We start from the raw sequence: 13,820 nt of genomic DNA on the forward strand, positions 1-13,820 counted from the left end.
CAAAGCATGGGGGTAACTAGAGATGCACAGATGAATAACACACAGGCCATCCAGACTGTCAATGTTCGTGGCCAGAAGCCGTGCTAATAAGGCCTTGGATGAGGAACAGTCAATACCTGTAATGACAGTGGGAAATAAAAATAATATCTGACACATGGATATTGAAGTATAAGACGTGTAACATGCATGCTGTAGCCTGCATAAAGTTTCAAGGTGTGTTTCTCTCCAGATGCATGTAGGAAATTAATGATGGTTATCTGCTCTCCTGGAGCCCTCTATCAATTTGTCCAGCATACATATAACACTGGGCTTCAATAAAAGACAGAAAGAAAGACCACGTCTTTCTCATTTAGGGCAATGCCTTATTCCAGGAACTGATTGAGTGAACCTTTGCTGTATGGCCTCCAGTGCAAATTTATCTTTCCCCAAATATGGATATCAACACTACTTAGTGTTTCAAACGTGGTCTCACCAAAGTTCTGTACAATTTTAGGAAGACTTCTTTGTTTGTGCACTCAAATTCCCTTCCAACAAAGGCCAAGTGCCATTGAACTCCTAATTGTTTGCTGAATGTACATTTTGAGTTTCAATATTCCTTGCATGAGCACAAAGCAGTCTGTGCCTGCATTCAATAGACATGAACTAAATTCAGGCTTAGACCGATAAATGGAAGTAACATTTATACAACACAGATGCTTGGCCAAAACTGTGTCCAAAAGAAAGTTTAACCACTTTCATTTGACATTCAACTTCCCAACAATTAAAATCCCAAAGGTTATATTATCAGAAACTGAAGTGGACCAGGCACAGTTGGAAATGTGATGAAATACTCGCATTTGGCTGGATGGGTGCAGCTTTAAACATACACAACAAATATCATTCACTGAAGCTGAAGATTTAGCTCAACTGAAATATAGGTGAATCCTGAATTGCAGATCTCACCCCACTGAATTTCAAATGTATCACGTATGGACATTGCGCTCGTCCTACCTTGAAATCTAAGAGTGTTGTTAATCAGTTCCAAGGAATCGGCTATGGCATTATATTCTCCAACTTTAACTTCTATTTTGTCTGAAAAAAAAGATGGAACATGGCATTCACATATCACCAAAGAATTGATGTTCTGAATATTGTAGTATCTATACGGCAATAATATACACTTGATTGATCTGTTTCTCTATGCTTGTTTAATCATCACTCCATCAGACAAGTTAAAGTTGCTTCAAACTGAATGAAAACTAGGAAATGAGGTAGCCAGGTGTTCAAACCTCTGCAGATTAAATTGGTAACTGAAATTGAAATAACTTTATCTCATTAAAATTCCTGCTTATGTCTGTCAAATTGAATATCAATTTTTTGAGATAGATTGTTTCTTGCTTATTTTTGGCAGGGAAAGTTAACATATTTGTGATTCCCTCCCAAAAAAGTAATACTGGGTCTGGGTATTTTAGTTAGTTCCTGAATGCATCAAACTAATAAACACTGATTCATTTAAGCCAAATCATTGTTATATTAATGATATCTATATTAGCAGTATTTATGATGAGGCCCTCGAAATGCAAAACCTTCACTCAGAAAACACATCAGGAAATCAATCATGAGTTAATGTAATCAATTGACAATCAAGGGGCGTTTCTATCTAGGCTTCAACTTCGTTTTCTTTCAGTGTTACATTCAGAAGATAGTGTCCAAACTGATTGAAGGTGTGTTTAAATGTTCTTGATCAATGGATATCTATTTCCTGGACAAAGACAATGAAAAGATTCTCTGGAATATGTCATTACATTTCTAGTCTAATACTGGTAAGAAAATATTAAACATCCATTGATCTATTGATGATTTGAAGCTTTACTTAATCTGGACCTGAATGAATAGTAAAAATACATATGGCACCAATGCTGACTCTCATTTCATTAATGTATTCTTTTCAGTTAAAATTATTTATAAACTGAATCACAGTGTGCACCAACTTGTAATTTTGCTTTACATACTGTGGATTGATTCATTTAACTTGTCTATCTGGAGATTAATTTGGAACGTCTACCTGCTACACAGTATTACACAGTCATTTTAATTTGATAGCTCACTTAAGTAGTGTAAACTTCTACCACATTCATTTCCAGATCATATGAGCGTGCTTCATAAGCCAAGCTACCAGTCTGCATTTTCTCTGGAGTTGGAATCATGAGTGCTGAATGAGACAAGCTTCTTTACATCTCAAGCATTGCACTCAACGTCTCTGCATTAAGAGCTGAAACCATTTTTTCTCTATTATTACACCACAAACTACTTTTCTGCACCAACATTTTGTTAACCTTCTTTAGACAATTACAAAGGAAGTGTTTGTGTTAGGGTTCCCAGCAGTCAGTTCTGGGGGTCTTGTTTTTCCTGATGTACATTAATTATCTGGATCGTGGTGTGCAAGTATAAACACAATTTTGTAAATGACACATAACTTGGAAGAATTGTAAACCATGAGGAGGACCACATGGAACAACAGTAGGGCTTTGCAAATTGGTGGAATGGGCAGGTGACAAGTAAGGTTCAAAGAAGGGAAGTCTGAGGTGATGCACTTTGCTCAGAAAAACATCGGAAGATGATAAAAATTAGGGGGTACAATTCTAGAGGGGATGCAAGGGCAGATGAATCTGGACATATATGTGCATAGATTATTGAAGGTGGCATGACAGGTAGAGGCAGTAGTTGGCATAGTGTTCTCAGCTTTTTTAATAGCGGCATAGAGTTCAAGAGCAAGGAGGTGAATTTGACTCTGTATAAGGCACTTGTTTGACATCAGCTGGCATATTGTGTGCAGTTGTGGATATCGCATATTAGGAAAGATGTGAACTCATTGGGAAGAGAGCAGAAGAGATTTACTAGAATGTTTCCAGGAATGAGAAACTTCAGCTATGAGGACAGAATGTAGAGGTTGTGACTGTTTTCCTTGAGGAGAATATGACTGGCCAGGAGATTTTGCACAAGTTTTCATCGTTGTGAACTGGCAGGATAGAGTGGATTTGGAGAATATATTCCACCTGGAAAATGTAAGAAGAATGAGAAGGCATAAGAGGGCTGAGGATCAGGTTAATTGGGGTGAGAGAGGGGTGGTAATGGCAACCAGAAGGATCTACTAGATAGAAGGAATTGGGGCATGTGAGATCCATTAGCGTGAGGTTTGCTGTACTATGGTGAAGGTTGAGAGGTTTGGGGGCTTTATTATTTATTCACTCATGGGACATGGGGGTTGCAAGCTGGCTAGCATTTATTGCCCATATCTAATTGGCCTTGTGAAGGTGGTAGAGAGCTTTCTTCTTGAATCTTATGCTGTGCCTAGACCAGAATGACCTTAGAGAAGGAATTTTGATCCAGCAACAGCGAGGGAACGGTGAGTTCCTTGGAGAGGAACTCACAAGTGGTGGCTGCTCTATCTGTTGCCCTTGTCCTTCTCGATGAAGCAGTCCTGAATTTGGAAGGTGCTATCTAAAAATTCTTGGTGAATTTCTGCTGTGCATCTTGTAGATAGTACACACTGCTGCTACTAAGCATCGGTGGTGGAGGGTGTGCTAATCAAAGCAGGCTGCTCTGTCCTGGATGATGTCAAGTTTCTTGAATGTTGTTGGAGCTGCACCCATTCAGATACATTGAGAGTATTTTATCATACTCCTGACTTGTGCCTTGTGGACAGGCTCTGTGATTCGGGAAGTGAGTTACTCGCCTAGTACTCCTAGGCTCTCACCTGCTCTTGCAGCCATTATGTTTATGTTGGCGAGTTTCTGGTCGATGGTAGCCTAGTTAGTGGTGGAGAAGTGAGGGAGGAAACCTAATTGGGTTGGAGGGATGAAGTGTACAATCATGGGGATTCCTCAGAGAGGTACCTCAAATGAGGAGGTGGATGTGAGGTCAACTTTCCAGATTCAGCAAGTACTTCCATTGAGAACGCTGCCGTATTTCTCAATGCTTGGAAAACACAACTGATGTTCTAAACTTCATAAGAAGAACACAAATGTGTTTCAGAGTTTCATTATCCTATTTAAGGTTAGAATCCACTTCCTTTGATCCTGTTGGCTTCAGTTAAAGCCAGAAAATGATATGTTTGAAGCTGGATTGGGTCAGGGAACAGATTTTTGAGACTTTAATTGTCTCCCTGACACATCTGCCTGTATTTCTTTATACTTAAATTTCTGCCCATTACTCTTCATGCTACACATAAAGTTACTGAATGCAGCAGAAATACTGGTGTAAATTCTCATTGAGGTCAACTTCCTAACAGCAGCTCTGTATGAGTGTGTGTTGGAGGTGGATTCAATCATTACTTTCAGAAGCGAATTGGACAATTATCTGATTAAAAATCATTTTTAGGCAAAATTCATTGCTGCAAGAACATTTTGGCAGATGTTAAAGTCTGAACTGAATGTCATACAACTATTTCCAACTCCAGTAGTAAATCAAAATCACACATATCGGCCTGCTTGCCCTATGTATTTACCAGCAGATCACCTTTTCCCATTGTACATTTGCAAATGAAATACAGTGTAAATATTACAAATAATTTGCCACCATCATTCATGACACGGCTTGGGTGAAGTATCTCTAAACTAATGCTTCATCCCATGATGATTTCCTCCCACTATCTTTGCCAAGCTTAGCCTCCTCACCTGGGGTCTCCTTCTCCAGAGGCAAAAACCTCTGAGCAGCTGTATAACTGAGGGGTTCATTGTTCAGGCAACTCATACTCTGTATGGACAAAGCTCCAAGATCAGCCCCTGCATTATGCTGACATTGCTTCTGCTATGGCAAAGTACAGTATAGCCTGGCCTTATTTACCTTCTAGCCTCTCCAAAATGATTGGGAGAAGAGTTCAGAGTCTGATGTGAAATATTATCATCAAAATAAACAGAAGTCAATGCAGTGGGGAGCTGGGGGAACACTGCAGGTCAGGCAGCATCAGAGGAGCAGGAGAGTCGATGTTTTGGATCTAGACCCTTCATCAGGAGGGTGTACAGCCGAAACGTTGACTCTCTTGCAGCTCTGATGCTGCCTGACGTGCAATGCTCCTCCAGCCCCACACTGTATTGACTCTGACTCCAGCATCTGCAGTCTTGCGAGCTCAAAATAAATAAAAGGTCTGGTTTGCATTTTCTCCTATTTTCTATAACACTGTACTTGTTGATTATTTTGTTAGCAGATGTATAACAACAGTTAAGTTCTTAAACCAGCTTTAAACTACACTGCTACACTTTAAACTACATTCCCAGCCATTTCGCACTCTCTTCCTATACAAAGAAAGAAAGCAGGAAGATATGAGTCAGAGATAATGGGGACTGCAGATGCTGGAGAATCTGAGATAACAAGGTGTGGGGCTGTATGAACACAGCAGGCCAAGCAGCATCTCAGGAGCACATAAGCTGACAAAGATACAAGTGTTTGCTCTGATTTGCGTCGAGCTGCTGGAAGGGTTTGTGGAGGGCACTGTAATTCACAGGTGCAAAATACCAGTAGAACATTGGCGAGCAGTGACAGCCCAGTTGGATTTTGAAGGGGTGCCTGGAGAGGCCTACAACATGCGTCAGTCTGAAGAATGGTGTACAAGAAAATACTGGGAAAGGCAGAATGCGCAGTTTGGCACCTGAGTGCCCTCCTGAATTCCTGAATCCTTGTGGTACACTATCCTCAGGTTGAAGAGTCACATTTCATCATTGATTCCTTTGGTCATTTTTATTCACATCTATATGGTTTGAGAGTCTAGCCTCTCATTACTTGGAAAATGTTGTCTTATTGAATGGTCTCAGATCCAGCAGCAGATCCTTCAGTCTTCCTAGTTGTCCTCCCATTCTCATGATTGCTGCAGCCTCAGGAACCGTTATCAAGCTCAGTCTTTCTTACCTATGCTGGGGTCACTAATCTTTCCTTTGGCAGTTTTGGTTTGCCATCCTACTTGCACTTTCCGATTAGGCAGGCAATCTAGAAGGAAGGTACTCATGCCATAGCTCACTAAAGTGCGAAAGGGAGCTCCTAATTCTGTCTATCACATCATTCTGGCTCAGGCCATCTGTTGAAAACTCCACCCTTAGTATAATTTGTTGAAAGTTCTTGGATATGTCACTTAATAGTGTGGACAATTCTTCAAGCTCTGAAAAAATGAGTGTCTAGTAACCAGTGCCTTTGCTCTTAAAAATTATATCATTCAGTGTCAGTTCTTCCTCCATAAAGCTTTCATTCATTTTGCCAGATTCATATTTAGTAAATGACTGAGGCTGCTGACCTGAAACTGAGTACCTCATTTATTGAAGATGCTGGGATCAGGGCAAATGATTGGGTCAGTCAGTATGGCTGGATGTTGGGCAGGCCCTTTTCAGTGGGTGTAGAGATAACTTCTTCTGCAATGTTCATGGATCCACAAAAAGGAATGCTACGACCAAACTGTATTCATAATAATTTGTTGATAACTTTGTTTCACTAATAATGTAGTAAGTATCTTCTCGAAGAAAGTTTTTGAACTGTCGAATAGACTGTGAAGAATGTTAAGTAATTTGGAAAATCAGAGCTGGGATTGTCTTCTGTTTATTTCGGGAAGTAATATAGAATGTAATATATTAATTAGGAAAGCAAGTAGGATGTTGGCATTTATTACAAGGAAAATTAGAAACAAAACAATTATGTTTCAGTTATATAGGGCATCATGAGGCCATGCCTCACAGTATTGGCCTACTTTTTTAAGGAAAGCTGGAAATATACTGGAAGCAGTTCAAAGAAAGTCTACTCAACTAGCTACTTACTTATCCACTTCCTTCCCTAGATTTGCAACACAAATTAAGAACTGGGGCGAGGGCACTCAGTTCCCTGAGCTAGCTCCACTATTCAATAGGGTAAAGGTTGATTTGATTATTCTACATTCACTCCTACTCCTGATAACCTATCGACTGCTTATACATCAACAATTTATCTCTCCATCAAAAATATGCAGAGACTCTTCTTCCCTACCAAATTTTGAGGAAGATTCACCAGCCTCTGTGTGAAAAAAATCCTTCTTATCTCTCTATTAATTGGATGATCCCTTATCCCTAATTCTAGATTGTCCCACATCCTTTTTACATCCTTCCACATCAAGAACCTTCAGTTTCTTTTATGTTTGAATCAAGTAATCAATTACTCTGTTAAATTCCAGTCTAGACTGTCCAACCTGCGCTCATAAGAAAACATATCCATTTCAGGTATTGAATGTGAGGCTGGATGAGCACAGCAGGCCAAGCAGCATCTCAGGAGCACAAAAGCTGACGTTTCGGGCCTAGACCCTTCAGGTATTGGCTGAGTTTACCTTCCCTGAACTGCTTCCAATACATTTCCAGTCTTCCTTAAATAAGTAGGCCAATACTGGGAGCTGTGGTGTCACCGATTCCCTTCATAACTGAAACATAACATCAGTTGTTTTGTATGTAATTTTCCTTGCATTAAATGCCAAATACAGAATTACACCCAGTGCTGGGCACTGCAAGATGGTGGTGGAGTACAAGGTTCTACTGGTAGCTCATCTGCTCTGCCCGCTCCTCTTCGTTTTGTTTTCTTTCTCTTCTTTCTTTCTTCCTCCTACTGCTTTTTCTCTTCTTCTTCTCCTCTTGTTTTCCCCTTCGAGTCCTGGCATTCAACGATGACTCTTGGCCTCCAGTGACCTCTGGAGAGCAACGATCCTCACTTTCCGGCGACGATGCCCCATCTCCGGCAAGTGACGATTCTTGGCTTCAGACGTCAACTCCCAGCCTAGCACAGCGGCCTCCTGGTCTGGCATGGTGACTTTCCGGTCTCCTGCAGAGGTCTCCTCCCATAGGGGCCTACTGGCACGGCATGGTGACCTTCCTGCCTCCTGAAGTGGCCTCTTGCCACTGGAATGTCACTAGCACCGTGTTGAGCCAGGGCTCGGTGCAGACTGGAAGCTCAGTGCCAGCGTGGCCTGCTATTCTGAATTGTTTTCTGTAATGCTGGACATCTTATCCCTGTATTGTCTAGAATCTTGTCACAAAAGAAGATGTGTCCAGGTACTTCTGTAACTAAGAAGGCGCTGTATTTGGAGACATATAAACTTTTCACTATTCTCATTGAGTATATGTGACAATAATGACTATTCTATTCCAATATGTTCTATTCTTTTCTTTTTTTCTATTCTTTTTATTCTATTTTACTAGGATGGGCTAGTTGGTACCTTGCTCTTTGCAACCAGCCAAAAAGCCATGCTGTTTGATACCATTTGCCAGGCTATTGGATTGGTAGCCCACATACATTGGCAGGTCTTGTGAATTATTCGGATGAATGCAAGACAAAAGCTTGACAAAATTTGCCTTTTTCACATTACTTTGATCCTCGTACTTCATCCTATTGCGTGGTTACTGTTAAGGGATTTGTACACTACCATCACAAGTGATTTCTGGCCTTCACTTTTTCCTAGCTCTACCAACACAGCTTCTACATCCTGTTTTCCTGAACTTTGGTCATCCATCTCCCTTGAGTTAATGTCATGATTAGTTAACAGAGCCACCCCTCCACCTTTTCTTTGCCTCCTGTCCTTCCTAGTTGTCAAAGGTTCTTTCGGTCTCAATCTGTGTTTAACTGTAGCCAAGACATAGGGCATGCTGGTGAAAAGAAATCAGAAGACAGACAGTGGCCACACTCTTTCAATGACAGTGTCATTTTAATTGATGTGCTTTTCCTGTTTCATCAAAATGTATCATTTACCCACCATTGATTACAGCACCAAGACTGACCACTCAAAGACAGATTCATGCAGCACTCAAATGCTGGTCATGGGAGGTATTGGCAGGTTGTTCTGTTGAACAATCAACTGCAAAAAAAATCCTTCTGGGCACGTGAAGTGGTGAGAAGTTCTCAATACAGTGTATTGGGCGCCAAACTGAAGCTGGAGCCTAAGAATTTTCACCAAGTCAGAGAGTTCCTCAGACATGGAAAAGTTCTGCATGTGGCCTGAAATCAGAAGTCCTGCCCACAAACATGGCATTCCCTACTTCCGTGAAGGTGGAGTCAGCTCTAGCTTCATGAATATGTGGTTCCTAGAGAAAACTAGTTATTTATATACAGCTCCTTCTATTTAGTTTCAGTTTAGTAATGTCACTGCTTGGAACCCAGAGTGTACAGCACAGGCTAACTTAGAACAGTTCTGTTGAGAGTACACAGTGTGGACCTAGAGCTGGTGGAACACGGCAGGTCTAGTGACATCACAGGAGCAGGTAAGTTGACATTTCAAGTCGGGGCCATTCTTCAGGAGCCATTTCTGAAGAAGGATCCTGACTCGAAATGTCAGTTTTTCTGCTTCTGTGATGCTACTTGGCCTTCTGTGTTCTTCTAGCTCCACATTGTGTTATCTCTGGCTCCAGCATCGACAGTTCTTACTTTCTCTGTTGAGTGTACAATTCTTTAAGATGGTCATGATGCACCTTTGTACCACTAAGGATGTGATGCTAGGACACTGGGGTTCAGATTTGCATTGGGGAAAGAGAGTCATGTTCCCTTTGGGACGGTGATTCAAGATCACTCTCAGGGGTCAGGTACACTGAGATTGTTAACTGTGAAGGTGACGACATCAGAAGTTGCCTAAATTTCTTGGAACTGTTAATCCAGTAAAAAGTCTGTCAAGAAATGTCAAACCTGTCAGGACCTAGCAAAATGTAATGTAATGAATAGGAGTGTTTTTCTGAATCTAGTCTGCAATACAGAACTTTAAGTGAAAAACTTTATTTCTTTTCTCCTGTGTGACCATATTGTAGATATGAGATGAGTTGACACTGCAGGCAAAAAGGAAACGGTGATGTGGGAAAGAGGAACTAAGTTGGCACAGTGGTTATGAGATTCCATGGTTATGGGTGGAGGAGCAGAGGGTGGAAAAGGAGTTATAAGGGGCTATGTGGATGGATAAGGATCATTGGAGGTATGATGGGAAAAGTAGGATGAGTAAAGCATGTTAAGTGGCATGGGCTTGCATAAATGGAGATGTGAGTAAAGGGATGAGAGGTGGTGAGGGGCATGAGAGCAACAGTAATGCTTTATATATTTTTTTTAAATTCATTTTTTCGGCACAGTGCTGGAGCTGAGGGAAGATTTCTGCTTGGTTTCCTGGCCTGACTCCATTCCAATCTGCATTCTGCACTGAAAATGGGGAGTGGAAGTGGCTATTGTAAAGGTTGGCGGCACGGATCTAGGGATTCTCCCATCTGCGTGCCCCTAACCCAGGAATGAAAGTCAGGGTAAAGTCCTATAGTCTTATTGACCCTACGTGCAGAAACAGAAGGTGCATTCTAAGCTTTCCTCACTGCACAGTAACCTGCATTATATCATCACAACATGAAGGGTTTCCATTTCTCCTGTTACAAGGAGTGGTACTTACTTTACAGATCAGCGTGTGGCATTACGACCAGGTAAGGTCCCACCTAAGAAGTACTCTGTCTAATCCAAGCTCCGATGGAGACAGAGGGACTAAAGTTGATGTGTGAAACATTTCATAACAAGGTCCCTTACAGATAAAATGATAAGAAGCAGGAGTAAGAAGGCTTTGCTACAATTTAAACAGTTAAATCTGGGAAAAGGATCCACCTGCTTATTCTGACAAAATTCTTTCCTATGTAAGTGTCTCACAGTACCAAGCTGAACAATGCTGACTGATGAGAGATAATGGGAACTGCAGATGCTGGAGAATCTGAGATAAAAAAGTGTGGAGCTGGATGCACACAGCAGGCCAAGCAGCATCTTAGAAGCGCAAAAGCTGATGTTTTGGGCCTAAACCCTTCAACAGAAAAGGGGGATGGGGAGAGGCTCTGAAATAAATAGGGAAAGAGGGGGAGGCGGACTGAAGATGGATAGAGGAGAAGATAGGTGGAGAGAAGAGTATAGAGGTAGGGAGAGGAGGTAGGAAGGGGATAGGTCAGTCCGGGGAGGATGGACAGGTCAAGGAGGTGGGATGAGGTTAGGAGGTAGGAAATGGAAGTGCCGCTTGAGGTGGGAGGAGGGGATAGGTGAGAGGAAGAACAGGTTAGGGAGGTGGGGCTGAGCTGGGCTGGTTTTGGGATGCAGTGGGGGGAGGGGGGGATTTTGAAGCTGGTGAAATCCACATTGATACCATTGGGCTGCAGGGTTCCCAAGTGGAATATGAGTTGCTGTTCCTGCAACCTTCAAGTGGCATCATTATGGCATTGCAGGAGGCCCAGGATGTATATGTCGTCTAAGGAATGGGAGGGGTAGTTAAAATGGTTCGCGACTGGGAGGTGCAGTTGTTTATTGTGAACTGAGTGTAGGTTTTCTGCAAATCAGTCCCCAAGCCTCTGCTTGGTTTTCCCATTGTAGAGGAAGTCACACCGGGTACAGCCGATGCAGTACACCACATTGGCAGATGTGCAGATGAGCATCTGCTTGATGTGGAAAGTCTTCTTGGGGCCTGGGATGGGGGTGAGGGAGGAGGTGTGGGGGCAAATGTAGCACTTCCTGCGGTTGCAGGGGGAAGTGCCAGGTGTGGTGGGGTTGGAGGGGATTGTGTAGCGGACAAGGGAGTCACGGAGAGAGTGGTCTCTCCGGAAGGCAGACAAGGGTGGGGATGGAAAAATGTCTTTGTGGTGGAGTCGGATTGTAGATGGCGGAAGTGTCGGAAGATGACGCGTTATATCTGGAGGTTGGAGGGGTGGTATGTGAGGGCTAGCAGGATTCTCTTTTGGCGGTTATTGCGAGGGTGGGGTGTGAGGGATGAGTTGCTAGAAATGCGGGAGATATGATCGAGGGCATTCTTGACCACTGCAGGGGGCGAAGTTGGGGTCCTTGAAGAACGAGGACATCTGGGATGTACGGGAGCTGAATGCCTCACCCTGAGAATAGATGTGGTGGAGGCGATGGAATTGAGAATAGGGGATGGAATTTTTGCAGGAGGGCGGGTGGGAGGAGGTGTATTCCAGGTAGCTGTGGGAGCCGGTGGGCTTGAAATGGACATCAGTTTCTAGGTGGTTGCCTGAGCTGGAGACAGAGAGGTCCAGGAAGGTGAGGGATGTGTTGGAGATGGTCCAGGTGAACTTGAGGTTGGGGTGGAAGGTGTTGGTGAAGTGGATGAACTGTTCAAGCTCCGTTACAGTCATCAATGTAACAGAGGAAGAGGTGGGGTTTAGGGCCAGTGTAGGTGCGGAAGAGGGACTGTTCCACGTAACCTACAAAGAGGCAGGCACAGCTGGGGCCCATGCGGGTGCCCATGGCCACCCCCTTTGTCTGTAGGAAGTGGGAGGAATCGAAAGAGAAATTGTTGAGGGTGAGGATGAGTTTGGCTAGGTGGATGAGGGTGTCGGTAGAGGGGTCTGTTGGGGCTGCGGGCCATCTGCATGCGGAGTGCAGGTGTGTAGGGACTGGATGTCCATGGTGAAAATGAGGTGTTGGGGACTGGGGAATTGGAAGTTCTGGTGGAGGATTTCACAAGCTTCAAAATCTCCCCTCCCACCACTGCATCCCAAAACCAGCACAGCTTGTCCCCGCCTCCCTAACCCGTTCTTCCTCTCACCTATCCCCTCCTCCCATCTTAAGCTGCACCTCCATTTCCTACCTACTAACCTCATCCCGCCTCCTTGGCCTGTCTGTCCTCCCCGGACTGACCTATCCCCTCCCCACCTCCCCACCTGTACTCTCCCCTCCACCTATCTTCTCCACTATCCATCTTCGATTTGCCTCCCCCTCTCTCCTTGTTTATTTCAGAGCCCTCTCCTCATCCCCCTTTTCTGTTGAAGACTCTAGGCTCCAAACATCAGCTTTTGTGCTCCTGAGATGCTGCTTGGCCTGCTGTGTTCATCCAGCTCCACACTTTGTTAAGGCTGACTAATGGCCTGGTTATGTAACTGCTATGAGTTTTGTACCACTCAATCTTATACTATACAAACATACAGCCACAGCCAATTCCTGCAGCCAAGTTGACTGAATTTGCTAAAATTTTAAAAGGCAATTTTGTCAGAAGATAAAATCTTTTCAAAATCTGAAAACAACAACAGCAGATCTCACCATGCTTCATGAGCAGCATGTTACTGTTAACCAGCTATTGATGCTTCCTTTTTAGTGCTCCATGGTAGATAATTTTAAGAACCATCTGTTCACACCTTCATTTAACTACAGTGTGCATTTATAAATATTATGATTCAGACATCCTGAATTATTCTATTTTCTGTAAGAGTTACTAGTAAATGCTGTCATGTTAATCTAAGATCATATTTTACTTAGCTTGTGGATTTCTTTCGGGTCTGCAACACAAAACAATCTGGCTTGTGTCCTCTGCGAATTGGATCTGCTTCAACATACGTAACATCTCAGCAAATGTAGGAAGACTGGGTTAAAGAAGGAACTTTATTCCAGTTTATTGTACAACATACTGAAAAGGGATGTGGCTTATCCTTGATGCTCAGCTCAGGTTCAGGACTGGGCTTAGTCTATTATAATTGTGAGTGACGGCCATTAAGCATGTGCAAATGCAGACTGGGATGAAGCAGACTATAGCAAACATCGGTACATGTACCAATGACGTCACCGAGCTGTGCACAGTTATGTCACCTCCAGCACATGCAATGCTGGCAGAAGGGGGCAGGAAGGCTGGGATCCCTGGGACAAAGGCCAGCGCTAAGAGCAGGAGCAGAGAGTGGCACGGAGCAGAGGGCTGTAAAAGATGCTTGCACATGGAGTGGGAATTGGCCAGGGCCTGGACTGGGAGCAGTTCTGGGAATGGGGCTAAGTTGCATTGGGATCCAGGTTTCTTTTTGTTTGGGAATGACAGGAAGACTAGGGAAAGATTGGAAGGCCACAGCAGGAGT

At 43.2% G+C, this 13,820-nt stretch overlaps 1 protein-coding gene across 4 annotated transcripts in view; it reads right to left on the reverse strand.

Annotated features, from left to right (window-relative positions):
* gabbr2 (gamma-aminobutyric acid (GABA) B receptor, 2) overlaps nucleotides 1-13,820 on the reverse strand; it is a 935,143-nt gene that overhangs the window by 138,773 nt on the left and 782,550 nt on the right. For all 4 annotated transcript variants that reach the window (XM_048520955.2, XM_048520937.2, XM_048520945.2 and 1 more), the window contains one exon: nucleotides 991-1,071. In XM_048520955.2, coding sequence (XP_048376912.1) covers nucleotides 991-1,071 — 81 coding nt within the window. The remainder of the gene's footprint in view (nucleotides 1-990; nucleotides 1,072-13,820) is intronic.

This window comes from Stegostoma tigrinum, chromosome 2, assembly GCF_030684315.1.
Source record: "Stegostoma tigrinum isolate sSteTig4 chromosome 2, sSteTig4.hap1, whole genome shotgun sequence".
NCBI lineage: Eukaryota > Metazoa > Chordata > Chondrichthyes > Orectolobiformes > Stegostomatidae > Stegostoma > Stegostoma tigrinum.